Here is a 27,040-nt window from a genome sequence, read left to right as displayed (position 1 = left end):
CTCTTTGCAGGTCAAGGCACAGTCTCTCAGAGTTTCTATCCACCTGTTCAGCTGACACCAGTCTAAAAACTCCTGTTTGTACCTTGGCCTTCATTACTGTGATGTTCTTTTTCCTCTGGTGAGATGGTCAGCAAGATCAGTAAAGTACTGCAGTTCTTGGTGACAGTTCCCCTTCTCCTAAGAAGAGAACTGACATATGCAGGATCACTGCTTCCTTCCATGAAATGATTAATGGTGACATAGTACTCAGCATATTCATTACACAGCATCACCACATAATAATCAGCTTTACTGACTTAATACTGTTTTAGCTTACTTGCTGCGAAGGAACAAGACCTTCCTAACTCTGAAGGTGCAGTCTCTCCAGGAGCTTAAGAAGATCTAAAGATGCCAAGCTTTGATTTGTTTGTAATACCACCAGCACGTACGTCAGGTGACACAGAATTGGTGACAAAGCCACATCATTTCAGGTAATGTACCCTCAGGCACTGTGCCATCACTGGTACTCTTCAGAGTGGCACCAATACATTGCTCTGAAATCACTCCTATGGAAGAAGCCTTCACAGTTACCAAGCAGGGGAAGACAAGGGCAGTCAGAATTGATACCAGACAAGCATTCACAACCACAAGAGTTTGTATCTAGTTAGTTAACCAGACTGTGGTTAACCATCTACCTTTCAGTGAGATTAAGAGCAGTCAAGCTCACTGAACATTTGGTTTGGCAGCACGTCACAAAGAAATCCTTCCATGCACTGAAGTTCTACACAAAGTAACACACACCTAATTAGAAGTTCTTTGTAGACCACAGTCTCTACTGAAATCTTGGACCCAATGAAAACATTCCATTAATTAGGGCTATGAACACACCAAAATAAACTCGATTCTGCTGGATTCAACTCAACTTGATCACTAGGAGTCGTAACAAACCAAGAATGCAGAGAGCCAACACTGTAAGCAGAGGCATCTTATTTCCACCAGTGCAAACACAGCCCATGCAGAAACTTTGATCAGATCCCTAAATACTGGATGTTTATGGCTGCTACAGTTCCTATCCTACGTAGAAAAAAGTGCTGCTCCTCTTGAAATGGCCAGTCATCAGTTTACTAATTAATACAAGCAACTTGTTTTGTTTATCTTAAAGACACCTGGTAATACAGTCATGTATGCAATATAAATGAAGGCTCTTACGGATGAAAGACCAGGAAATAATCAAAATGTCTGATGAAAGAAAGCTGAAAAGACAGGCTGTTACAGGTAACAAGCTGATGACAGTGACAGATCAGAAAAATGCAATGGAATTCATTAATACAACAGTCTGAACAGTTCCCATTTAAAGGTCTTGACAAAATGACAGAAAATTCAGTGTATCGATATTTTCACTATCAGCCCAGCAGGCTAAAAGTTTCATCAGAAAGGTGGATGTAGGGTTTTCTAATGACTAAGGGTCATAAGTTACAAAACAATATACATTTGTGAAACACTGCTTTCATTAAGAAATACATTTACTTAATGTCAGGTGTGCTGTGAAACATCTACTGTTGACAGAACTCTCAACTGCATTGGCATGACATTTAGTTCTTTCTCCCACAAGGCACAGTTTCCCTCTACAGTCAGCATGAAAAAACAGCTGCAGGACCCTACAAAACATCTCAGAAATCCAGAACGAAGTTATAGCCCCCTACTGCAATTACAGGCACTTATGCCCCCCACAGGCCATCACTTCTTCACTGTGGATAAAACACCTGGTATAGAAACTCTAGCTTTCATGTCTCAAAAGGCAGGAGTAGACACGTCAAAATTATTCCTCTGAAACTCCACAAGATCTGTTAAAGCATTCAGACGTTGGATAGAATTTCCATACAAAGAACTCATCATCATCATTTAGCCTTCACATAGAAGTGGAGTCCGTGCCTGCAATTCCACCCAGGAGCAAACCATGGTGTACCTTATAAAGGACAACACACAAGTGTTGAGGAGCCACGTATGTCTGACCACCTTCACACCCGAAATCCACCATGGTGTTTTCTGCTCTGAAGTCTTATTAAGTGTATAGATACAAAAATGAATATATACATATATATCTCTACATATATGATCTTGCATGTCATTGTGGTGTGCTGACCTTGGCTAGCTGTCACATGCCTGTTCAGCCACTTTCTCATTATCCCTTCTTAAAAAAGGACAAGGGGAGAAAATAAGATGAAAATGCTCATGGGTAGAGATAAGGACAGGGAGATCACTCCCAGGCCAAACAGACCTGACTTTGAGAAAATTAATTTGATTTATTGCCAATTAAAATAGAGTTGGATGGTGCAAAACAAAGACAAAAGTTAAAATACGTTTCCCCTACTTTCCCCCCACCCCAGTTACACTTAAGTTCCTTTATTTCCAACTCCTCTACATTTACTCCTCTACATCTCCTCCGCATTTACACAGGACACAAGCCAGCATCAGCTACAGAAATGATGACTAGACAAAGTCATACCAACCAACCTTAACATCTAAGTTTCAAAGCAACTAATACTAAATTCCACTGCCTCAAAGGAAGAGTTAAGTTTCACTCTCAAATGCCAATTTACCGGAACAGCCTTTTGCTGCTGCCACAACAGCTCCCCAGGTTGCCCATCTCGTCAAGTAACTCAGGCTGCTGAAGGAAAGAGCTTCCTGTCTGCAGTAACACGGCCAGTCCTGCAGCACCCTGCAGCTCCAGGAAACTGAGAGAAAAGCTGCTGACACCTATATCATGAACATCTACCACCTCCTGGTGCCTTGCTGCTGGGAATGTTCAACCCCCCAGTACAGACAAGCTCAGAAGAGCATCTGCTAACACAAAATTCACTTTCTCTTGGTTGCTTTGCGCATTCAGCTGAGCTCTGCCTGATTCAACCATGAGGGAAAAAATAGCATTTTGTCACTCCAAGTGAAAGGAAAACAGCTTCATTGAGAAGCCTTAATCAGGCTGTGGCAAAGCTGCCAAAGCAGCCAGTAACATCCATGTATCTCAGCCCTGCACACCTCCATGCACCTACTTTGACCTAAAACCTAAAACCAAATCTTCAGTCATCAAACTTGGGTACCACTTTCTGCTCCCACACTGCAGAGTTAGTTTTTCAAGTGGTCTGCTCCACATCACACAGAGCACTGTTGTGCCAAGAGGCAGCAGAAGAACCTCTCCCGAGCTTTACTTTCAAAGCTATGCTTTAACCAGAAACTAAGAACAAGCATGAGGAACAGCAAAAAATGCCTGAGCTCCCCCGCCAGCCAGGCCACAGATTTCTTGTTTGATCCTGAGGAAATAATTTCACTGCTGCATCACTCTCTCATCTCATAAAACTCAGATGCTCGTAAAGGTGCTGAGATCTATGAACAAGTAAGCATTATATGTGCACAGCTTTACGTTCCAACTACAGGATCAGTTATGTCAGGTTTGGGCAGATGCTTGTTTAGTTCGAGGCAAATAACTTTTAGCCTTGTTCTGGTAACTTTTCCCTGGGGATCACAAAGCAATACTTCCCTGCCTATGGGATACCCATCAACCTCTCAGGTACTTTCCAAAGCACACAGCTTATTTTTCCATTCAACAGCCCTTAAGTGGTTTTCCATCCATGACCAAGTAGGTTTACAAGTGTTCAGATTCAAGTAAGCAGTTCTTGTTGACAAAACCAAACCAAAAGACTGGAAAACACAAAGAGGCAAGTTAAGCAAAGCCATTCAAAGTGCAAACGGTAACTGGAACAGCTGTTGGCAGCTGCTCTGCCTCTAATCTTGCAGTACTAACACAGCCAATAACAAACACAGCACATTTCTTCCTAGGCACAAGGAGAGATCCCAGAAAATGGGAAGTACAGTTACAGAAGGGCTACATAGGCAAGAGGATAAGGAGTACATCTTAGAAGAGTCTCCTTAAAATACACTAGGTTTTTCCCACAAATAGGATATCATGAAGCTTGTTTGACTAAAGAATTGCAAGAAGCTGGGTAGACATGCTCAACACATGGCAGAGAGAGTGAAAAAAGCATCCCACCATCACAAACATTTCCTAAAATTACCAGAGCATTTCATTAAAACTGTCACAACAACTACTAAAGAAATGAGAGTGGTAAGGATCAGAAGAGTAAAAAAAAAAAGCACAACCAAACAAAAACAAAGCCCAAACTCCAGGGAGTGGATAGTAGAGATGGACGTGTCACTGGCTGGAACAAAAGCTTCCCTCTAGGTTTTTAACTTATCTATATTTTTTTTGTTATTAATACTATTTCAAGTGAAACTATGTTAAATATACCAACCATGTTGCCAACTGCTGACAGCATGTAGCATCTTTTTGACAAAATCTATCATTAGCAGCATGGAAGCCACCAATTTCCAAAACAAACTAGGCAGTGGAATTTAGTACATGGATATGCAAATTTCACAAGGAGATACAGTGCAAAAGGCTACATAACAAACAGACATCAAGAACCTGCCCTTTTCTCCCAATCTTACAATAATCAATCCACAAAGCTGTAACCAACTCAGTGACAATGTATCTTTACACATCAAGAAATACTTGCAGAAGACACATTTTAAACGATCCAAGGTTCTAATAGCATTTCATTACCAGTCACCTGCCATCATTCCTGAACCAGCAACATGTCCAGCTGTTGCCAAGTATTGGTATTTCCAGCCTGAAAGGTGAGCACATGGGGTTTTTTCCTGTGTATGGAGTGACTCGATTAAAACCTGTTAAACAAAATCCCATCACTTAGCAGAGCAGGAGCTAGAGATGGATGAAATTAAGTCATCCAGGTGATTACCCTCCTCAGCTAACAGGGTACTCAGTCACACAGTCAATACTTCAGCAGTTCAAGCAAATCCAAAGCCCTCGGAGGGCCACATTCCTTATGGATCCATGAACGCCTGCAGCCAGCTCTGGCACCCTGCTTCCAGCAGTCTTGCACTCACTTGCCAACTTCTTTGCTGAGGAAACTCATAACTAGCTCTAACCTGCAGCAGCACAACCACAAAACCAAAAGGAAAAGCCCATGCTATGTATTTCAAAGCATTGTTTCACAAGAATTTGTCAGTAGTGGTGCCAATTTATATAGCTCACATGCACACATAGCAAGGTGGATCTTATCAGGAACTAACCCGTGTTCAAAACAGCCCTTTTTCCATTGTGTTCTTTTAGACCAGACCAACACCCAGCCCAGGCCACTGTACACCATGTTTGCACAACAACTATGCAGGGTTAGGAAGCACTGAGTAGGAGCTGCTTCAGCCCACTCTTCCCAGGAATGCTTCTCTTTTGAGAAGTATTTATGGCCTCCCTTGTAGCATCCTCTACATGACTTCCCCAGTTTACACATGTGTGGTCATTTCTAGAGCCATCCCTTGCATTAGAGCAGTGCCTTTATTATTAAGGAGAAGCCTTGTTCACCATCTTTACAAAAACAAGTTACTGAATAACAGGTGGCTCGCAGCCAACTAAAAACATCACCATGGGCCATTTCACCTACCTGCCCTGATTTACTTTCATCTCATGAAGTGAAAGTGCCAGAACTGCCACATTGCCCAGAGTTTAACCTTACCTTAAGGATCAGAATCTCAATTTGATTTTAAACACTCAAGGTAAGGTGAAATCAATGTTTCAGGCCAAGTTCCCTTAATGCCCCTTAACATCATGCACATAAAGCATGTCAGTGTACTACAAAGCATCTTATTCTGCAGGGTTGGAAGAAAGAGTTCATGAGAACCACCAGCCTTCGTGTTCCCGATGCACTTTAAACCAAGACCAAGCAGCAGCACCAACTGGAAAGTGCCAACTCAACAGCTAAATAAAAAATACAGGAACTGAAAGTCACAGCAGCAAAAGGGAACAATATAGAAGGACTGTGGGATAACCCCATCAGGAAGCTCAGCCCCATACAGCTGCTTGCTCCCTCACCACAGCATGATGGGGAGAGAACTGAAGCATAAAAGCGAGAGAACTTGCGGGAGATTAAGACAGTTTAACAGGGAAAGCACAAGCCATCATCCACTGCTTCCCATGGGCAGGCAGGTATTCAGCTGTCTCCAGGAAAGCTGGACTCCATCAGGTCTAACAGAGACTTGGGAAGGCAAATGCCATAACTCCAAATAGCTCCCCTTCCTCCTTCTTTCCCCAGCTTTTATTGCTGGCATGAGGTCCTGTGGTCATGCCTAGCCGTGTCCCCTCCCAAATTCTCGTGCACTCCCAGCCCATTCACTGTAGGGGAAGGGTGACAAACAGGAAAGGCCCTGGGGCTGTGTAAGCCAATGTAAAATAAGTAACCAATGTAAAACACTGTTATCAAGGCTCTTTTTATCACAAATCAGAAACGTAGCACCATACAAGCTACTATGAAGAAAATTAACTCTATCCCAGCCAAAAAGGTATCAATACATTTACTTGACATAAACATCTTCAATTAGAAAAAAAAAAGGTTACTCAGGACAAGTAACAGAATGGCCCTGCCTCATTAAAGATAAAAGAGATGGGGGGGGAAGGAAATCAGTGAAATCACCTGACTGAAGGGTCATCTTTCCACCTGCTCAGATAGCAACAAATACTGATTTCAACCCTGCTGTAAGATGCATTTGCATATCCTTTGTGCTGTGGGTTCAGCTTACTGCTAAGCCCTAGTTTGAGTAAACACTTGCTCTTCTAAATGACTGCTGAAAAGAGGTAACAGTAAATCACCACAGTTAGTTCCACAGGCCTCTTCTGCTTGCAACAAAGCCACTTCAGTACTCCCTGCCCTCTCCTGCCACAGCTTCCTCTTACACAAGACATTCCCATTTTCTCAATTGTGTTACTCACTGCTTGTGGGGTTCCACTACCCCAGGTCAGCAAAGTAACCAAGATAAACAAACCACACACACAAAAAAAGGACAGATGCCATAAGGATGTAAATGTTTTCATAGTCAGACCTTCCAGCTTTCTAGTGTATTCCTAGGATATCCTGAGTGAGCATTCAATAGCTAAAAAAACAACAAAACTTTTTTGTACACAAGGCTGTTTATTTTGTTGATTTACCAGTTAATTACATGTAGGTGGTAGAAAGAGCCATGTCTGCCATACATGGCCAAACCACATCACATCCTATCACACCTGGAGAACTCCCACTATGGGTGCCAATAATGAGCTTTAGATAGATGACCTCATGGTGACCTAGAGGGCATTTCTCTATCAAAACAATAACTCTTTAGAAATTACTCAGATTAAAATCTTTCAAGACAAACAGTTCAAGACATCTGCCTCATAAAACTAGATTTCATGTTTTTCTGGTCTTCCATCCTGGCTGCAGGTGCTCTGTATGGGACACTAGACATTCATCATTTATTATCAGTCAGGAAAAGGTAAGTCCACAAACAGATCGTATTGCTTAACACAATCAATTGCAATTCAGATAACAAGCAAAAGAGTTACTGGGTGCTGTTACTTAGGCTGAGTATGTTGAGTGGCTGGGGGCAAGAAGAAACAAGACATTTTACCACACTTTGTCACCAAAATATTGAGGCAAAGACCTTTCAATACATTCAAGAACTTCTTGCTGCAGCAAGCAAATGAGGCAAGCTGAGCACCCTCAACCCAACCAGTAGAGAAGAGTTTATCCACCTTTTCCCTGCTGAGCTCTACAGGCAAGGAAGTTTTCCTACCTGCAGCATCAGAGGTCTCAGCTTAGAAGAACTAACAACTTCTGACGGGGTGACTACAGGAATTCTGACTAAACCTTGCACAAACACGAAGTGAGCATTGCAACCCTGACTTATACGGTTATTTTCAGAAAACATTTCAAGCAGTAACTGAAATGGGCAGGGGAGCTCAAAGCAGTAGCAGGCAGTTGAGTTAAAATGTACCATGTCAATACTCCTCTGCTTGTTACTGACCGCTGTGTATGTGCCCATGTGCACTTGTAAGAGTGTGTACAAAAGGGGTACTAGGAGAAAATAAATAAAAAAAACCCAGGCTTTGTTAGTATCAAAAAGAATAGTAAAAATATCATTATTATTCTTTCCAGTAATGCCTAGACACTCTTTGAGACTTTCAGAAGCAATCAGATAGCATTCTCATGTCAGACACAGACAGGATACCACTTTAAGTGATACTCACATGGCTGGAAAATGCAGGATTGCAAAATAATCCACTCTCTTGATAGTCTTGACTGGTTGCTCAAGGCTCACCCATGTACAGAAGAGATTATACCTAGAGTAACTACTTATGCTACAAATGTCCACAGAATCACAGACAGCACCTTTGGCAAAGATCCATCATCCTTAAAAGTGAATGGAATAATTGAGTTTTCAAATGACTGACCATAGGCAAGCATGATGAACTCCTAACACAAATATGCAGGGCACACAAGAAAATAATCTTAAAACCCTGTTGTTTGCAAAGATGTAAACCTTGCTTTTCAAAGCAGACAGGAGGATTAAGGATGTGCAGTATAAGCATGAAGAGAAGAAACCAACATGGGCATAACTTCTGATCTGGAGTTAAAAACAAAATCAATAATTGTAGGAATGGGAACAGAAACAGTTCAACCCAGACAAGACAGTGACTTTAACACCCAGTGTTTTATTCCTTTGAACTGTAACCTCACTTTTCAGAAGGACGGAGTCTCTTTCAAAAGAGTATCTTGCAGCTTTGCTTGGGTTTAAGGCACTATATTTGGTTACACACCTCAGACTTTGTACAATGATCTACTATTCCCAGCTACTGTAGCTGTTACTGTAGCATTACTGTACCTTTTGTTGTGGTCAGGGGAAATATGCTCCTTTCTTCTCCTGTCTCCATATTTATTTTCCAAGAACTTAGTTTTATGGTAAGCTATGCATATATCATACCTACCTATTTAAATCTAAATATCAAGGCTGTCTCTGAAGGTATGCAGCAAGCCTTAGCAATCTCTACTTATGTTTATTGCAAAATGCAGTAATCTTAAACAAATCTGCACAATGCTGTTTGAAAATAGATTTAGGAATTGAAATAATAATAGGAATTATATATTAGGAGGAAGCCCTTTGCTGTGGTGAGGTACTAGAACAGGTTGCCCAGGGAAGCTGTGGATGCCCCATCCCTGGAATAGTTCAAGGTCAGGTTCGAGCAACCTGGTCTTATTGGGAGGTGTCCTTGCCCATGGAACTGGATGACCTTTAAGGTTCCTTCCAACCCAAACAATTCTATGATTCTATGAAATAAGCTTTAAGCTTCTTACCACTCAGCACAGTTTCTTATTAAACTTCCTTCCAGATGGGCTTTTGACACAGTTTTCCAAGCATGTGAACTGAGGAGGCATCAGGCTTCTTTATCGATTCCTACTGAAATACTCGGTGAAGTTTTACCCTCTAAGCAATTATTGCCAACCAAAAATACCCATCACTGGATATCCTGGATATGTACATATCAAATATCCCATCAATGTCCACGCCCAGCATTCAAGCACAGTGAGCCGGCGTGGAACTCTGCCCTCGGAGAACATGAGCCACGACAGAGTTAAGCATTACCCCTGCCATCTCCACTGCTCCATGGCCTTGTACGGCCTCCCTGGAGATATTCCAGAACCGTCTGGACGCAATCCTGTGCCATGTGCTCCGGGATGACCCTGCTGGAGCAGAGGCTGGACCAGGTGCCCCGCCGTGGTCCCTTCCAGCCCGACCCAGTCTGTGATCCTGCGGTTCTGCACAGACTCTCCTGCACGAGTCACAGCCGCATCATCTGCCTGACACAATTCCCCCTCCACCCAACTACTTCACCCGTGGCCGAACCAAAGCTCCTTTTCCAAGTCATTCATCACCACACCGGCGTCCCCATTCTCACTGTGCCTCTCCCCAACAAAGGGAACCCGTGCACCCGGAACGCACACCCCATGGCAGTGTGAACTCGCAGGTCGGACCCGATGATCCTGGAGCTCTTTTCCAACCTCAGTGATCCTGGGATTCGGCGAAACCAGCGCTGACACGGGGCCGCGGCGCACCCCCGCCCTGCCCGGGGCTCATCTCCATACCCCGACCCTTCCCCCGGTGAGGGCGGGCGGCCTCGCCTGCCGCGAACCCGGCTTCGAGCCGGCCGGGCAGCGCCGTGCCCTGCCCACGGAGCCGTCCGCCGCCCCGACAGCGGCACTCCGGGACGCCCCGGCGACGCCTCGAGGCGATCAGGGGGCGAGGGCTGACTCACCGGCGGCGAGGGCGGCGGCGATCAGCACCCACGCCGCGCCGGGCCGGCCCGCGAAGCCTCCGCCCGCCGCCATCTTCCAGCCACCGCCACCTCCTCCCCGTGGCGCCCCCATTGTCCGCCCCCGGCCGCCCGCGGGCCCGCCCCCCGCCCCCTGCCCCGCCTGTCCATAGGCCGCTGCCGCTGTCACTCATACACACCCCCCGCGCCCCGCCCCGCTTCCCCTCGAGGATTGGAAAAGAGAGGCATCAGTCAAGCTCAGATGGCCTATGCGCGCTGGGTACGTAATGTCCCGCCTCCCCAGCTAGGCTCGGCATTAGCGCCCCCCCGCGTCCGGCGGGCGGAGTTGAGGAGCGCCGTACCCGGGGGCTGAGGAGCCGATCCCGCGGGTCGGTGAATCCCGACGATCAGTGGATCACTGGGTCGGTTAGGTTGGAAAGGAACTCTGAGATTATCGAGTCCGACCTGTAACCGAACACCACCGTCTCAACCAAACCATGGCAATCAGTGCCACGTCCAGTCTTTTCCTTAAACACCTCCAGGGGCAGTGACTCCTCCACCTCCCTGGGCAGCCCATTCCAATGTCTGATCACCCTTTCTATGAAGAAATTCTTCCTAATGTCCAACCCAAACTTCCCCTGGCACAGCTTGACGCCATGTCACTTGTCATCTGGGAGCTGAGCCCGACCCCTGGCTACAGTCTCCTGTCAGGGAGTTGTAAAGAGCGATAACGTCTCCTCTGAGCCTCCTCCATAGCACCGCCTCAGGCTCTGGTGCTGCCCGAGAGTTAACACGCTGTGCCTAAAGCTTATCCCAGTGCCTTTGCAGGCATGCTACCGACCATCCCAGTTTGCATTAAATCCATCTGGAAATAAATGCCAGTCACGCCAGTGGAGTTGGGCATCCCTTGGTCAAAACCCCCCTGGCGGCTGGGGCCCGCAGGGACCACAGTAGTCACCCTGGAGTGTGGTGTCCCAGGCACTTTAAGCTGTGTGAGGCTCCTGCTGTGCATGGCTCAGCCCAGTTTTCCAAAGAGAATCTTCCAAACAGCATGCTCCCGCAGCACTCGTTTAGTGCCCCAACCTCCCGAGCCATGGGCGAGCCTGGAGTTCTCCCAGGTGCGTGTTACGACGACAGGAAGCGCTCATCCCAAGGAAAGAGGGAGAGCACTGCTGCAAGCTCTGAGCATGGACAGGAGTGGTTTCCCTGCCTTCACCGAGATCCTTCTCGGTTTTCCCTATTAACTCAGAGAGCCTGTTTCAGCATGTGCTGCCTGTAAGCACAGGCTCCTTCAGAAGTTCTTCTGCTACACCAGTCGCATAACCACCTTTGCCTTTCGCCTGAAAATACCTGCTCGGAATTTCCCTCGGCTTGCTGACTGGACTCCCTGCTGCTACATGTCCCCTGAGACCAGGCTTTCATCCTTCCCTTTTTCCCCTCGCTTTTGGGAACCTCTTTTTTAAATGTTTCTTCTTTTCCTAAGCCGTGTATTTTAAACAAGTTGCACAAGCTGAGTCATATCACACGGCTATTGCTCACTGCATCCATGAGACTTCAGAAGCCTGTAGTGTGCTCTGCTCCCCGGTGCTCCAAGGATGGAGCTCCCCTCCCAGGACCTGTGCTGCCACTTTCTCTGACACTCTCTGGCCATCTCATCGCATCTGCATATGAAAGAAGCCACAGGAAAGCCCTGCTCCCGTATTCCATATTAAGGAGGGCCATGACAAAGCAAGCTCCTGCAAAAACACAGGCAGATTATTTTTTTCCAGCTGTGATGCAAGATGCCAGGTTACAGTGCTGGTGGAATTTAAAATGTAACAGCTTATGCGTTCATTATTTACACCCTAAGGGGAAGCTCTGGAGCATATTCCTCAGCTAACTGTTGCACACGTTCTCTAGAAACCCAGGCTACCAGAAATCCAGGGCAGCAATTGGGAATAAATATCAACAACACAGGCAACTCTTTGTATCATGGGGAATTGCCACCTTAGTTGGTTGGTACCTCATTTAGTCCCTCTGACTTCCCTTTATCCAACTCACTAATATCTCCGCCTTCCAAATGGAGCAGAAACGTATATGCAGCCTCACCTTTCTAGGCATTTTTGCAAGATGGCAAACCTAAAGTGTTGGTTTTTTAAATGTCGCCTTTTTCTTATTCTCAAATTTACTGTCCTCACATCCTTTTTATGTGGGTCTTGGATCACCCATTATGCAAGGATAAGTGTTCTGAGGAAAACTTACGATGGAAAGGGATGAGAATGATGAGCTATTCCCGTGCTGAACTGAAGCTAAGGAACAATTTGAGCCAGGAGTATTCTTGATAACCCTGATGCATTAAAAAGTCCATGAAATGAAAGCAATTCTTTTCCCCATCTCTCCCTCCTACGTTCCCTCCAGCTTCTTGGAATGTAAGCAAAATTAGTTATTGTAGGGAGACGAGCCAAGGTAGCACCTAGCAGCAACCGGCGTTGCAAGAAGACTCTATTTAAACAGGTCTGAGTAAAATCTTCACCTGTAAGGTCAGGAAGTACCGTCGCCACTGCCTGGCCGTCGCACAGTCTGGAATTATGGAAAAGAACCCCGAATTCCCCCTTTTTCATCTGGGGTTTGCAGTCCGGCTGCCGCGGTCCAAGGCTCGCCATGGCAGCTCTCGCACCCACGGGCAAACGGGGCTGCCGCAGTGCGCGGCAGGATCCCGGCACCACCAGCACCCAGGGAAGCAGCATCAGTGGCCCCCTCAGCAACACGGAGCACCACACGGAGCACCAGGGCGAAGCGCCGGGAATGTATCCCGATGAGGGGCGGGCGGCAGCACCGGAGCGTTCCTGTAAAAGAGAGAGAACTCTATTGCTACGGCGGCTCGTTGGTCTAGGGGTATGATTCTCGCTTAGGGTGCGAGAGGTCCCGGGTTCAAATCCCGGACGAGCCCGATTTTTTTTGTTGCTCTTTTCACCTCTTTCGTCCGCTCAGCGCTACGACTCCGCGTTGTCCCCAGCGTTCCTCGGGCATCGGCAGCGAAGGGATAACACTCGTTCCATTTTAGCGCAAAGAAAAGCGTTAATAACTCGCCGGGGAGAGGCGCTTCTTTTCGCCTTGCATCGGGCGCCGCTATCTTCAATTTTTTCCGCCTTTCCCCTCAGCTTTCCCCCCTCGCACGCACCGGAGACGCTCCTCGCCCTTCCGCCGCTCGCGGGCCTTCCTCGAGCTGCGGGCGAGCCGGACGCGCAAAAACGCTCCGGGAGAGCACCGCGGCGGCAAAAGAAAGAGCGCCGCGCGCCCCCATGCCGGCGGGCTCGTCCGGGATTTGAACCCGGGACCTCTCGCACCCGAAGCGAGAATCATACCCCTAGACCAACGAGCCGCTCTACCATCAGCTTGTCGCCGCAGCACTTTACTCTCTTCCCGCCTCCTCCCAGCCCCAGCCACCCTCGTCAGCGTTTTTGTGGTTCTGTCCTTCCCCGCCACCGCCACACCCGCGGTGGCTTTGCCTGCCGCTCCGCAACACATCGCTCCTCTCCGTAACTGATGCCACTTCCCCCTTCCCTCCCTCTCCAGGGTAACCCGTGGCATCGCCCTTCCCCCGACCCTTCGACTCCGTTTGGCAGAGGTGACTCCGAGTCCTGCGGGGGGTGCGGCGGCCCCCGCGCCGCTCCGCTCTCTTCCGTTGCTCAGACCCCGCTCCCGCGCTCATCCTAGGCGTGCAGCAGCGACCACCCCCTCCTTCCCATTCCCATTCCCGCTCCACGGCCGGTGGCGCTCGAAGCCGGGAGAGCTCATTCCCAGGGGATGGGAAAGGGGGGTGGGAAATAGGACACACACCCCCAGTGGCGTTGGTTTATCCCGCCCCGCTCTGTGCGCTGCGCCCCCTGGCGGGGCGGGCCATCCCACAGGGACATCCAGGGACACCCAGGAATCCCCGGGGATCTCCAGAGTGACCCACGGGAGACACAGGCATTGCCTTTGGTCTCTGAGCCCTCGTCACGCTGCTCGTTTGGATCTCAGGTTGTCCCTGATGTGCTCTATCCCACCAATGCTTCCCCCTCATGTTTCCATGCCTTTGCATCCCAGATCTTTCAAGAAACCCCTGTTCCTCCCCTCAGTAAATGCTCTCAGGCTTGGCCTTTCCAATACTTTCTTGCGGCTCACACTAGTTTAAACCCGGTCCAACTAAAAACAAACATAGAACCAAGATCACAGAAAAACACTGTCTCCTTGCCCTTCTGCTGCATTCCTCTCTCTACTTCTTTCTTGCTCAGTCTTCCATCCTCACCCCCTCAATATAAAGGTCTTCTGGTCCACAATGTTTGTGCTTTACCTTTTTTTTGTAATCTTTCGGGCAACATCCATACCAGAGGGACTGCATAAATTATATCTTGCTGAGGGCATTTTCCCATCTGACCAGGTGTGTTTACAGCTGACACCACACACTCCAGCCCCAGCCATCTGACGGATATGAGTCTGAACAGGCACTCCCACCCCACACACGAAGCCAAGCTGTGGTCTGCACCGCAGTCAAAACTTTTTGTCTCTGTACATCTTGTGGATATAACACCACATTGCCCAAGCTAAAGCTTCCTGATAGTGTGGATGGGGCAGGGATACATGTCCACATGCATCCTCTGCTTTAGCAGTGTCACGATGCTTATGCTGGCCAAAAATACTTTCCTGAAATTGCTCTCACCTGTCCTGCAGCCGGGGTGAGGTTTATGTGTGGGGGTTGTGTGGGTGCCTGCAGCTAAGAAACAGGCATCTTTCTTCCCTCCTCATACTTGTAAAGCCATCAGGGACAAAGATGGTGATGCAACTTCTGACCCAAAAAGTCTCTAAACTGTTGACTGCCAAAAGCTGGGAAATCTCAACGGAAAAAATCACTGTGTGTTGCCTTGTTTATTTATGCTTCCCAAGGATGCTGTTGGAGAAATGGCAGCAGGCTGGATGGCTTTTCTTTCTTCTGTTCCCAGGTACCGGCTACCTGCAGGGTTAGGACAGGAAGTGTGGCAGTCTCTAGTGTCACTGCTCGCCCCAAGGAATATATTCCTTTGTGATTGAGCATGTTGGTTATTGCTGTCTCCCAAAAACCACAGCATGTTAAAATGTTGAACTGTTCTAATGGCAGTGGAAATCCCACCCCTATTTTGCCTGCTGCTACCAGCTCTCTCCATCCTTCCTCAGACTTCTTCATCCTTCCAGGAGGAAACAAAACATACAGATTTTTTTATTTGCTTTGCTTTTATTACACCATTTATTTCTTCTGTTTCTCCCTTGGATTTCCATTCCTGTGCTCAGGACATACATACACATTCTTTAAACAGGCACATATATGTCTGTATATACAGTGAGACACAATCCCTCACATAGAGATGGGACACTGCTGAGAGAAGAAACGAGGTATAGTGAATGATTGCAGCCTGCCCTGGAATACAAGCTATAACAGATTACAATGGGTTCAAAGGCAACAGTGCTCCATGGCATGGCTCAAAAGGATGTGGAGGTTGTGTTTGCCAACAAGCCCATGTCACACAGGAGGGTCAAAGCCGCTGGCTCTCAGCAAATGTCACCTGAGAGCTCTCACTTGGGAAAAAGAAAGGCAGGACACAGAGCCTCTTCTTTCCTCACGATTTTGGAGCTGGTGAACACAAAGGGGATATCCCACAGACCCTCCAGGTTTGTATCTCTGCTGTGTTGCAGAGCCTGCCTGAGGACAGAAGGGAGCTGTGCTGACTTGTGCGTGTCCGGAGAGACAGGGACAACGTAAGCCTCTGACAGTGCTCAGCTTAATGTTTGCTAGGAGGAGCTTTGGGATGGCTCATTCTTCCCTTGGTCTCTGCAGCTGTTTCTGTGTTGCTGAGTACTCAGGTGGGGTTCAAGCACTGGCCCCTGACCATTCTCACCACCCAACAACTGGCTGACACCTTGGCTCAGCTTTTGACAAGTCTGGCTCGCAGTCTCCAGTGAGCCCAGATTTGTCCACAGCTCCACGACATGCTGTGGACATGAGCCCTGTGGTCTTGAGCCAAGGCAGTTTTTTATTCAGCTTCAAGCACTGCTGTCAGGAACGAGGTCAAGTGAGGGTCTGTTATCCATCTTTCCCCAAAGAACTTATTTCTTATGCGCAACTAATAGTCTGCAGACGTAAGTCCTTCTTCTTTTGTTTTGGCAGCTGCTAGCCCATGACTTTAACTGGAGGGTAAATGCAAATCCAGTACAGTGCCTAAGTACTGAGGAGGGACTGGCTGTCTGACCTTCACCAATTCAGTCAGTCAGGCCATATTACTGGAAACTCAGCCAGCTAACACTTTTTTGACCTGCACAAAATCATTTGGCTGTTTCCTGTAAGCCAATACAGGATACTTTCTATCCTGAGTGGCTCTCAGTGGCCACACACTAAAAGTTTAAAAAAAGACAGCATAGGGTCTGGAAGTGAGAAAGACTGATGGACAGGCAGGCCCTCCAAATCTGTACTGGAGCATGGAGCCAGATAAAAACCTTGCCCCGCTGACCTACTCAGCACTCTTTGCATCCAATCTGCTCATTGTCACTTTCCACCAGCACTAAAAACACCCCAAAGCAGAAGCACAGAACCTACCAGCCTGTCCCTGCTGGCTGTTTCACAGATCAGCCAGTTCAACCACCACTTCAAAGGGATTTTGTGTTGTACGACCAATGTCGTAAGAGTCTTCCCTGTGCTCAGAGTTCACATTGTCTGCCATACAGTACATACGGAGAAAACATACTGTTTCCTACTGTTAAAACATTATTTACTGAAGTTTAGAAACTCAAAGTATTCCAAAAAAAGCTACCAAAAAGGCACCATATATGTATGTATGTAACTGATAAACTTAATCTAAGACCAATGCAGGGGAGAAGAAAAAGACATTTTGGAGCAGAATGAAGAAGCAGAGGGACCAGGAGTGGTGATGGTTGTTGGCTCCAGGACAGCCAAGTATCAGGTCTCTCAGTCCCCAGATATCACTGAGGAACATCAGCCAACACACCTGAGTTTTGAACTCTGAAGAGATAGCAAACCGGTCTCTTGTTCCAGCTGTCCCAAAATATGATGGTGCAGAGCAGAGAGCCAGCAAGGAGCCACTCAGCTCTGTGAGGAGTTTGGACCTCAGGGGATATCTGTATTCTGCTCCTCTCTTGCCACTGAAGGTTTTCCAGTAGCTTCCACCTTGATTGGGTTAGATGGCTCCTATTCACATGTTAAGTCTCCTCTACCCTGACTGGGCATGTCCTTTTGAGAGGCAAAAAGTAAGGAAATAATGAAAAATAATCATGGTCTAAGTAAATACAGCGCTGAGAAGTCCTGGGAGTACTTTGATAGTTTCTGTCCTAGGAGGCAAAGGCAGCCTGAGCACCAGCCTCCTTCCTTCAGTTGGTCCTTGCCAAACCAAGGAAACATTTGAAGAGGAGACAGGTGGGGACGTGGAATTAGACATTTCCTCAGGCATCTGTGGCTATGTTATCAGTGGTTACAGAATACGTAAGAAGGTACATGGAATAAGTCCTGCTTCAGCTAGTGGAAATCCTCTTTTATTTCAAGTGGCAAAGGGCCATGTTTCCGTGCTTCCAGGGCTGATCATGAAACTGGTATGTGTGCAAACACTCTTTTTGCTGGCAAAGCTAACAAGCTAAACACAGAGAGAGAGAAAATATATATATGTGTTCATGTATATATACAACATGTGCTCACATATAAATATGTATATGTAAGGAGGCATAACTGAAATAGTATATACAAGGTTACTGCTGGGGAAATGTGCTTTTTACTGTAAGTACTTTCAAATTGCATTCAAAACAGAAATGGAGGAGAGCCTCTTTGTTATACTGAATCCAGAATCAGCTTTGCTTCTTTTCCATCCTTTCTCCCTGCAACACCACCCAGAAAGGCTGGTTGTTTTGAATGCCCTGCCTCGCAGTCTCTGCAGGCCTCAGATTTGAGACTTTTGACATATGGGGAACAGCAAAATTGTTGTTTTGTTTTGTCACAGTTGACATTTTCATGAATAGCAAAACCCTCTGGTGTCTTAGGAGGCAACACCACGCTGACCCGCCTTACCTGTGTGTCAGGGTTACGCTGTGCTCTGCTCCTGCGTGACTGATGGTGAAGCTTCACTAGCAGTGTCTAATCCCTCTGCATCCTGCAGTGATTCAGATGCCAGTGGTGTTTCTTCAGTATCTGATGTTCTCTGTGTGTCTGTGCTTTCACTGGTTTCCTTTGCTTCCCCTTCAGCTTCTTCCTTCTCCTTGTCCCCCTTTTCCTGTTCACTGGCAGTGTCTTGCTGCTCTTCTCCCTTGGGACCCTCACACACCTCCTTGTCTCCAGAGGTAGGCTGGGCAGAGTTCTCCTTCCCTGAGGCATCATGACACACTTCCTCCTCCTTTGTATTCCCTTTGTTACTCTTGCAAGGATTAATTTCCTCTGCCTGTTTATCCCCTTTTTCTTCATCTTCTGATTTGCTGGACCCTCTCCTTGATGGGGGCTTCTCATCAGACCCTGCCTGTTTCTTTTGCTCATTGCTGCCTTTTAACTCATCCTCTGACCTGCTGGATCCTTTCCTTGACTGGGGTTTCTCATCAGACCCTGATTCTTTCTTTTGCTCTTTTCTCCCTGTTTCAGCCTCCTCTGTCTTGCCATTGGGCCCAAAGACCTCATTTTCCCTGGCACCATTTTCTGGAGAGGAGATGTTGAGCCCTAAATCTTCCCCATCTCCGTACTCGGACAGAGATCTTCGGAACCTCCTGGAGGGTGGCCTGCGCTTGATTGATCCTCGCGTCCGCACCTGGGGGCAGGAAAAGCAGACACTGAAGCACTCAAGAGAGTGGTATTGGAAAGCAGGAAAGCACAACAGAGGAAAACATGGGAAATTTAATTGATACCCTGGTGACTTAATTTTTCCTGCTCTGCTAATGAGAGGTAGGGAGAAGAGGGCTCCCTGCTGCTGAAAGACTACTCTACAGGACAAGCAGCTCCCTAATGTAAGCCTCCCTTCTGTAAAGACAGTGTGAGAGACCATCCAATTTGAACTGTGACTCCTTGTCCAAGTTAGACCCCTGAAACTAAGGATGCTGCGTTCATTACACAGATGCTGCTGACTCTGGATGTCTCAGCCTTCTCTTCCTCTTCATCTCCAGAGAAAAGGCGAGCAAGAAATCCCAGCACATATCCTACCTTGTTGTAGAACTGCAGCTGGGTGCCTTCCGGGGGCTGATCAAAGCTGACTGGTGTCTCACTCGCCTCGCTGGGCTGGGTCTGAGTCCCAGGGCTGCTGGGTGTTGAGGGAGGTGTGCTGAATGGAGAAACCAGGGCTTTCAGACCAGGGCTTTTGGGAGACACTCCCGGCAGCAGAGCAGCTGGAGAAAAAGCCAGATTGGCCTGCAAAGAAAAATCCCCGTCATGGGTGTGAATGACAGCAGGGTGTGCTTCACACGATAGCCACGCAGGGGAACCCTTGCTTTGCCACAGCTCTCAGCTGTTAAACCCACAGACCTTCTGGTTGTGGGTCTCTCCTGGTGACACTGTCAACAAACAAGTCTGGGCAGAAAAGTTATGACTGGACATTTGTCCTTCCCAGCAGCTGGAACTCAGGACATGTTCTTTTGTCATCCTCAGGCCTTTTGGGATTTTCCAGTGACCCAGCCAAGCCAGCACAGACTACAGTGGCTGAGCTGGGAGCAAATTTGAACAAGCAGCCAGCAATCACTTTTAAACCAAAATATTTAAACCATCCCTGTGTGGCCCCAATTTTCCAGCCTGATCTTCTGAATGAACTGCACAGTTGTGAGAAGACCATGGAAAGAGGTGAGCCTGTGATTAACTGCGGCAAAACACTTCCTGCTGGGCTCTCACTCAGAAGATCTCAAAGGCAAATGTCCTTGGTGCATTAGGAGGGACAGTGATATGAATAGGCATACGTTGTGAGAGGGTGGCCAGGAGCTCTGGAGCTGCACATGGTGCCAGGAATGACAGCTGGCAGGGCCAGGGCACTCTGCTTTCAGGCCATCCGGTGCTGAGCTGCCCTCAGCAGTGTGGACCAGGCACCACAGAGACATACAAAAAGGGCAGGAAGCACTGGGTGTGTTTTTGAGTAACTGGGGAAATCCAGATGAGGGAAGTGCAGAGCTTCCAGGCACATGTAGGGGAGAGCCAGATCCTGGAGCGCACTCCCCATTGCCAGGGTTGTAGTTGCCTGTGCTGAAGACCGGCTCCTTGACAGGGTGCAGGTGACTGTCTGAGTTAGACTGCTGCAAAGAAAGAGCTGGAAGAAGTCTCAGGGTTTCCCTCACTTTCTCTGGAGACCTGCATTTAAACTGAGGCTCCTGCCCCTGCTCCCCACTTAAGCAGTGTTGCTGTCATGCCATGCCCAGCCATGTGCTCCACAGTTCCAAAGCACTGACATGCTTATGGCCACACTTGAGGGTCACTGGACTGCTTCTGATGCATTACCATTACCAGATCTGCTCTGCCTTCCTTATTTATATACGGTGGGCCTGGGTCCTTGCAGGTGAGGCCACTGCTCTGTTCATCCAGCTGTCACTCTTGGCTCCTGGATCCCCCTTCCCTGTGACTGCTCTGCAAGGGAAGTAGCTATGACAAATGCCTGTCAGTTTTAATTTGCTGAGGAAGCCATGTGGGTTTTTCTAGGACCTACCTGCAGCTTTTCAATCATGGGGGAGCTTTTCACCTTGACCTTGGGAAGGGGGCAAGCATTTGGAGACCGCTTCTGCAAAACAAAATGAAACACAAACACTTCACAGTAAAGTAGGTGAAAAAGAAGAAATCTAATAAAGGCAGAAAACTTTGAAGAGATAAGCAGAAAGTGCTAGCCATCCTAGGACTAGATGTGTGTACCCTTTTTCTGGGGGAAAAGGAGATTGTCTGCTGTCTGAGTTAGGTGATGTGTAATTGCTCTGCTTCTGTTTTGCCTTCACTAAGGTATGTAGCCTATGCCATAGTTTCCCCTGGTATTATTTCAGACCAGACAGATTAAAATTCTACTTCTTAAAGCCTTAATGTTGGCAAACATTGTGAACTTTCTGTGAGGAGAAAGACTTTCTGCCACCACTTGACTAACAGAGTTAAAGGATATCCAATTAGTATAGGCAGGAAAGGCCTAAGTGGCAGGAAAGGCAGAGCTCTGAAAGGCTGAAAACAGTTCGAGAAAGGTAAAGCATTCCTTTGAGAAGGGGCACATTGCTTTTTTCAGGTCCAAAGGAAAAGGAAGGAATCTAAGATTTTAAAGCTTGCTGCTCCTTTGGCATGTAGCTGACAGATAAGGACAAAGAACTACTCCCTCGTTAAGGGCAGGTGACAATGTGAAATATGGTGGGTAGACCTCATATCTTAAAATACAAAGTACAAAAGTGGCAAGAAAGGTCCTGAGCACAAAATTTAGCAAGGAGCAGCCAGCTTACTGGGACCTGCTCATTCAAGGGTGCTGTATGGAGGATACCTAAAGACAATATTCTGTGGGTATTGCTGACAAATCCCCTCTTCACTCTGGATTATTTATTCCCTTTTTCTGAAGATGGAAAAAATCTCACAAGCAGAACTATTACAACATTATACTCAAACCTCTAGAGTTCATCTGAAGGCAACACACACCATGGATGCTCCCTGTGCTAAGCACTGTTCAAATCTCACAAATTCCAGTGGTTCCTGAACAGTGGTAACTGGATGGATCCATCAGTGTGCTAAGGGTAAAAATGAAAGCAGTGGAAATGGAATGTGTATCTGTGCTACAGGAGTGGGAAACAGCATGGAGCTGACTCTGAGTCAGTACACGTATGTGAGCAGAGGGAGGTTTGATTCTGTGTGATTGATGTCTTTGGCTGCACAGCCTGACCTCTCTGCTACCTCCAAACCCGTGTCTCAGGAGAGAGCAGGTTGCACAGAGGAAAGACTTTGCCCCCTCTTAAACTGATACTCACTTGCTCATCATTGTCACTTGTCTCAGTTTTGTGGGAATACAATGGAAGGGAGCATGGTGGTTTCCTCCGAGTAGGCTTATGCAGTGGCACCTAAGAGAAGAAAACAACCAACTCAGCAGCAGGGAAATCAGGTTTCTTGAAAAAGGGAGTGAAACTCAAGCACCAAAGGGCACGCTGTGTAAGTGACCTGCTTGGGTGGCAGGGCTCAGCTTGCCTAAAGGAGTCATCCAAAGGCAGCACCAGGTATTGGCACATGGGCATGTGGCCAGTGTACCAAGTATGCTTGTAGCATCTTGAGCCTAATCCTGTAGCATCTTGAGCCCGATCCTAGTGGAGGAAAAGTAGTCTGTATCTTTTTCCACAGTATGAGCCACAACACTTCAGGCTTTGTGCAAAGGACGCTCTTCCAAGCTCTGGAGGGTGGCAAAACCTTCCCAGAAACTTCATCTTCAAAGCATCCTGCTGGAGACTCCCTCACACTGGAATAGGTTGTTACTGCTCTCTTTCCTGTCATTACCAGGATTTCCTTTTAATTCTCAACTGCCTACCTGGTTCATGATTTCCCGATTTGCATCTGATACCTTTTAAGGGCAAAAAGGGTAATTTGGACTTTTTCAGAATTTCAACCCCATTTATTTCTCTTGAATGAAGAAAAACAGTTTATAGGGACAAGTCCTCAGGTGTAACCTTTAATTTGACTGAGAAACAGATTCTCTAGGGGAGAATAAGAACAAAGCAACTTAGTAGCAGTTCCTTCTGAATGTCTTCAGACTCTCAGAAGTACAAGAGAGCTCCTTAGGAAGGAAGAGATGCATAGCACATAACTATTGCTCTAGTTTTGAAGCCAAGCTGTCTCTATTTTTATGCCAGGTTTGTAGTCTCCTGCCAAGCTGTTTTTATGTGTTAACAGGCAAAATAATTGGATAATATTGTGGATCTTGGATAGTATCCACAATAAAATATTTGGATAATTTTGTTGTTGCCTCACAGGTTGGCAATGTGAAAAATTGGATCACAGTGTCTTTGCCCTCTGTAGAGTTGGCTGTCTTGGAGGACCTGTAGACTTGATGCCACTTAGCAGGTTGGTGCTGCATCCAGCCATGGCAATGCTGCATCTCCCAGCAGCCAAGGGAGCCCTGCCCTTATCCTTATCAGAAGGAAGCTATATGCTAGGAAGCAATAGTATGTCTAATTGAAACCCCATAATTTTGCAACTGTGTAATGCACTGTGCCAGAGTGAATGTGTCAGAGGTTCCCTGGTTGATGGGATCCTCTCTGCTGGCTTCCCTGGTTGATGGGATCCTCTCTGCTGGCATGGGTCAGGCAAGGGTTAAAGACCATCCACTGAGCCATTAATCTGACTCCAGCTTGAGAAAGCCAGTGGGGAAGTGACAGATGCCTTGGAGAGAAAAGACAGGAAACTTTGTTCTCCCCTGTCTCTGGAGAAAATGAGTCTCCCCCCACAGTGAGGCCCCTCTACACTGCCTTGGCTTGGGAGCAGCAGAGGTCTGCAGATAACACAAGAGAGGTCTGGGAACTTTCTGCCTTCTGTAGGGTGAGAGACTTATTGCAATTGAATCCCATACCTTAAAAAAAGGAAGTTACTGTAATGGGCTATATGCAGTGGTGCACTGGTGACTAGAGGGGAAAAAATAGTGCTCGGGAAGAGATTGGCTATTCCCATCCTGGGGCCTGGCTAACCTCTGACAGATGACAGTATGCCAGCCCTTCAGGGCACAGGTCACCACTGCATCCAGCCAAAGGCAGGAGGGGAGACAGGGAGGGTCCCCTTAAGCCCAGCCTGGGACATCCTGAAATCAGCTGAGCAGCAAAAGGGAGCAGTTCAGTTTTGAAAGAGAAGAGAGCCACCAGTAAACACTTTTGCTTCTAAAGAAGAGTCATAATGATACTGGGAGCTCTCCTAAAATGTCAGCCTCCTTTCATAAACACCATGTCTCTCCTTTCTTCCTAAGAGAGGTATTCTAGTGTTTTGCTTAGCTGGTGAAAGACAGCTTATGAGGTGATGCTTGGCATAGTGGGCTTTCAATAAATCAAAGTTTCAGCATGATAGAGATAGGCAGAGAGTCTGAAATATCATTGGAAAGAGGAAACGAAACGAAGGTGAGTAAAGAGGTAGCTTTCTCTCAGACCCTTACAGAAGGAATAACAGGAGGAAACCTTCTCCTTTTGCAAATGTGGTGCTGATGACCTGCCACTGGCTTCCTACAGTGCATAATCTGTTGTTTGCTTTCTTTTCCTGTGGCTCAGTAATAGCTAATTTGTTGTTCACTGCTGCTGTCTGCCCACAAAAGCAATCCCAAATAGTGCATGCTTTGCTGTCTGCTCTTGTTGGCTAAACATGTGCACCCTACCAAGCTTTACAGTGTCTCAGTTAGTGTCTGGTCGTCCAGAGGTGCAGCTTTACCAAAACACTCATCCACAAGTCAGCAAAGCATGGAAGATACTGCCACAGCTTGCATTGCATGAGGAGAGGAATCCTTTGCAAAGATCCAAAATCAAGGTGAGTTCATGCTCAGGTCACTGATCCTCCAACAGGCAGAGTTGAGGGCCTGATTTCCCCGCCATTTCCTATCAGCGGCTGCAGAGTTCCTTACCTCTTTTGCAGTGATATTGGCTGCTTGCTCCTTGAATTTCCCTGCTAGCTGAGCCACTGAGGGTGATGCTGACTTGTCCGCCTCTGAATTGGTCTCTGCTGGCCTGTTCTGACAAAGTGGGAACAACGCGTTATGAGCAAAGGCTGGGAAAGGCAAGCCTGTGTATGTGTTATAAAGTTCAAGAGTAAGCACAGACTTTAAAGCAGAGTTCCTCACATCTGGCATCAATCATCCAGCCTGTGAGCAAGAGGTTTGGGATGACAGGATCTAGCAGCATTTTCAAATATTCCAGAAAATCAGATATTCAGGCAGAGCCTTTCAGCTTTTGCTGAAGAACCTACACTCAGTAGTTTTCAGCAGAAGAAAACTAGGCATTTCAAGCCAAGTGTCTGTTCCCCATCTTATCCTTGCAGTGAGCAGATGGAGTAGGGCAATAAAGTCCATTCCCATGTACCTCTGCAGCTCTTCCATACCTTTTTCACTGCCCTGGTCATCATCCTTCCTTTTCCAGCACTTCTGCTATGAGAAGCCATTCCCAGTCCTTGCAGCAAGCCAACATCTGCTTGGAGATGTATCCCTGTGCTGTTCTACTTTTTTGGCAGTGAAATACTCAGGCAGGTGGGGGGAGGGAGAAAATACCACGGCTGAGAGAAGCTTCTCCTCCCCTGAGTCGACAACAGGCTGAGAAGCAGGAGGCTTGTGCTGGAGTGTGGATGATGCAGCTCTTCCCATAACACACTGCCCTGGTATCATCCCACATTTACCTTTGTTTTCTTTGCTATGTGTGTACTGAGCACTGTGAGTAGAAAGTCTTGAAATCAAAGCTGATGAATGGAAACCTTTGTTTTTCATCTCTGGTATCTGATGCCAGGGAAAGCCAAACCAGAGGACTGAGAATAAGTAACCAACAATCCTTGTTTTGTTAGAGGCAGAGATCTCAGAACAAGAAACCAGGCTTATGAACCATCTGTAAGTAACCTCATACCTCCGCTCCCTGTACCACCACCATCGATGTGGTACATGACCAGCACCACACCTCTCACCCCACTGCCTCAGTACTCAGCCAGAAAGTTTCCCCAAAGGCCATTGCTAGAGGAATATATTTCTGTTTCTCCAATGACTCCAGCAGAGCCCTTCCCTCTCCCTTCATGCCGCTCTGCTTGGGAGGGACCTCCTCCTTCCTGAACACAACCGCACCTTCAGCACCGCTGGAGGTGCAAGGCCCTCAAAACACCAACCTGGCCCATGTATGGACCATTCCCTTTGGGTAATCATGCCATAGGGACTGAAGCAATGGCTGTGGAAACTTGATATCATGTTAAGGAAGGGATTTCTTTAGACTTGTAGTTTCTAGACTAAAAGCAAATTGAGGTGGTTATGTTAAGGATCATCTCATAATCTGCAGTTTGGAGCAGTCTCTATTCTGAAATGCCTGGTACAGACCAGTGTGGCTGAGGCCTGTTTGCATCGTGTAAAAGGGCCTTTCCCTTTCTCAGAGAGCTGTAAGTAAATGCTCCCAGTAAATGCTATCTTCTTTTCCCCAGGCCCACAAACCCCTGTAGATGTCTGCCATTCCCTGTTTCCAGGATCCTGACTGCATCTTGACTGTTAAGCTTCCCATGCACTTTGGACTAGCTTTCCTGCATTTAGGAAAGCCATATCAAGCTGCCTCCTCTCAGTGATCCTCATGCAACTTCCCCTCATCTTCTCACCTTCCATTAGATTAACTACAGGCAGGGAAAGTGGCAGATAAGGGAAATGGAAGAAACAGTGAGGTAGGAAGATCAGCAACCTGCTGCACATGAAAAACGGTGGCTGGGCTAAGTGGGGAGGGAGAGCAGTTCCCAGCTGCTGTCTGCCTCCCTGCTCTGAAGGGAGGAAAGAGGAGGGAGCAAAGAATGAACTTGGAAAAGGCAGGATGGACTGGGAGGCTTGGCTCTCAGCATACCAGCTCCCAGGATACATGGGAATGGCAAAACAGACACCTAAAGTGAGGACTCTGTTGAACTGAGGAGCTGCAGGTCTTCAATGTTTGTGTGGAAGGGTTGCCTCCCTCACAGGACCTTTTTCTCCAAAAGCTTCTCTCACAGCCCTTTGTCTTTACTTAGAAAAGACACTGTACTTCCTCTTGGCCTTGGCCCATCTGACCTCTTGTTTTTGGGGTGATCCTGTTTTTAATTTTTCTTTTTCCTTTTTTTTTTTTTTTTGACTTACACTCTGAAAACACAGCTTTGTTCTTTGATCAGAGCTGTGAGGCTAGAAGGGTTCTACGTGTTCCTTGTTTTGCTGGTGACAGGCACTGATTGCGAGGCGGCTCTGG

The 27,040-nt window shown here is 47.2% G+C and overlaps 2 protein-coding genes and 2 non-coding genes across 7 annotated transcripts in view; 1 reads left to right on the top strand and 3 right to left on the bottom strand.

Annotated features, from left to right (window-relative positions):
• Positions 1-10,272, bottom strand: part of MPZL1 (myelin protein zero like 1) — a 34,196-nt gene extending 23,924 nt beyond the window's left edge. For both annotated transcript variants that reach the window (XM_027888354.1, XM_027888358.1), the window contains exon 1: positions 10,175-10,272. In XM_027888354.1, the coding sequence (XP_027744155.1) occupies positions 10,175-10,247 (73 nt within the window). In that variant the 5' untranslated portion in view covers positions 10,248-10,272. The remainder of the gene's footprint in view (positions 1-10,174) is intronic.
• Positions 10,273-13,028: 2,756 nt separating this feature from the next.
• On the top strand, positions 13,029-13,100 carry TRNAP-AGG. Its single transcript has one exon. It is a non-coding gene; the product is annotated as a tRNA-Pro (tRNA).
• Positions 13,101-13,460: 360 nt separating this feature from the next.
• Positions 13,461-13,532, bottom strand: TRNAP-CGG. The gene has a single exon. It is a non-coding gene; the product is annotated as a tRNA-Pro (tRNA).
• Positions 13,533-15,389: 1,857 nt separating this feature from the next.
• The window catches only part of RCSD1 (RCSD domain containing 1), a 32,320-nt gene continuing 20,669 nt past the window's right edge, over positions 15,390-27,040 (bottom strand). Inside the window, exons 2-8 of one of the 3 annotated variants that reach the window (XM_027888310.1) lie at positions 24,721-24,828; positions 22,106-22,195; positions 20,827-20,898; positions 19,347-19,550; positions 18,718-18,957; positions 18,234-18,630; positions 15,390-17,805 (exon numbers count right to left, since the gene is read on the bottom strand). In XM_027888310.1, the coding sequence (XP_027744111.1) occupies positions 18,247-18,630; positions 18,718-18,957; positions 19,347-19,550; positions 20,827-20,898; positions 22,106-22,195; positions 24,721-24,828 (1,098 nt within the window). In that variant the 3' untranslated portion in view covers positions 15,390-17,805; positions 18,234-18,246. Of the gene's footprint in view, positions 17,806-18,233; positions 18,958-19,346; positions 19,551-20,826; positions 20,899-22,105; positions 22,196-24,720; positions 24,829-27,040 lie in introns of all 3 variants that reach the window. The other 2 variants (XM_027888308.1, XM_027888309.1) reach the window with 2 other exon arrangements.

This window comes from Empidonax traillii, unplaced genomic scaffold (assembly GCF_003031625.1).
Source record: "Empidonax traillii isolate 1590-97213 ecotype Southwest subspecies unplaced genomic scaffold, ASM303162v1 scaffold236:size2090792, whole genome shotgun sequence".
NCBI classification, from domain to species: Eukaryota; Metazoa; Chordata; class Aves; order Passeriformes; family Tyrannidae; genus Empidonax; species Empidonax traillii.
The sequence above is the reverse complement of the archived record's forward strand: the minus strand, read 5'-3'. Positions and strand labels throughout refer to the sequence as shown.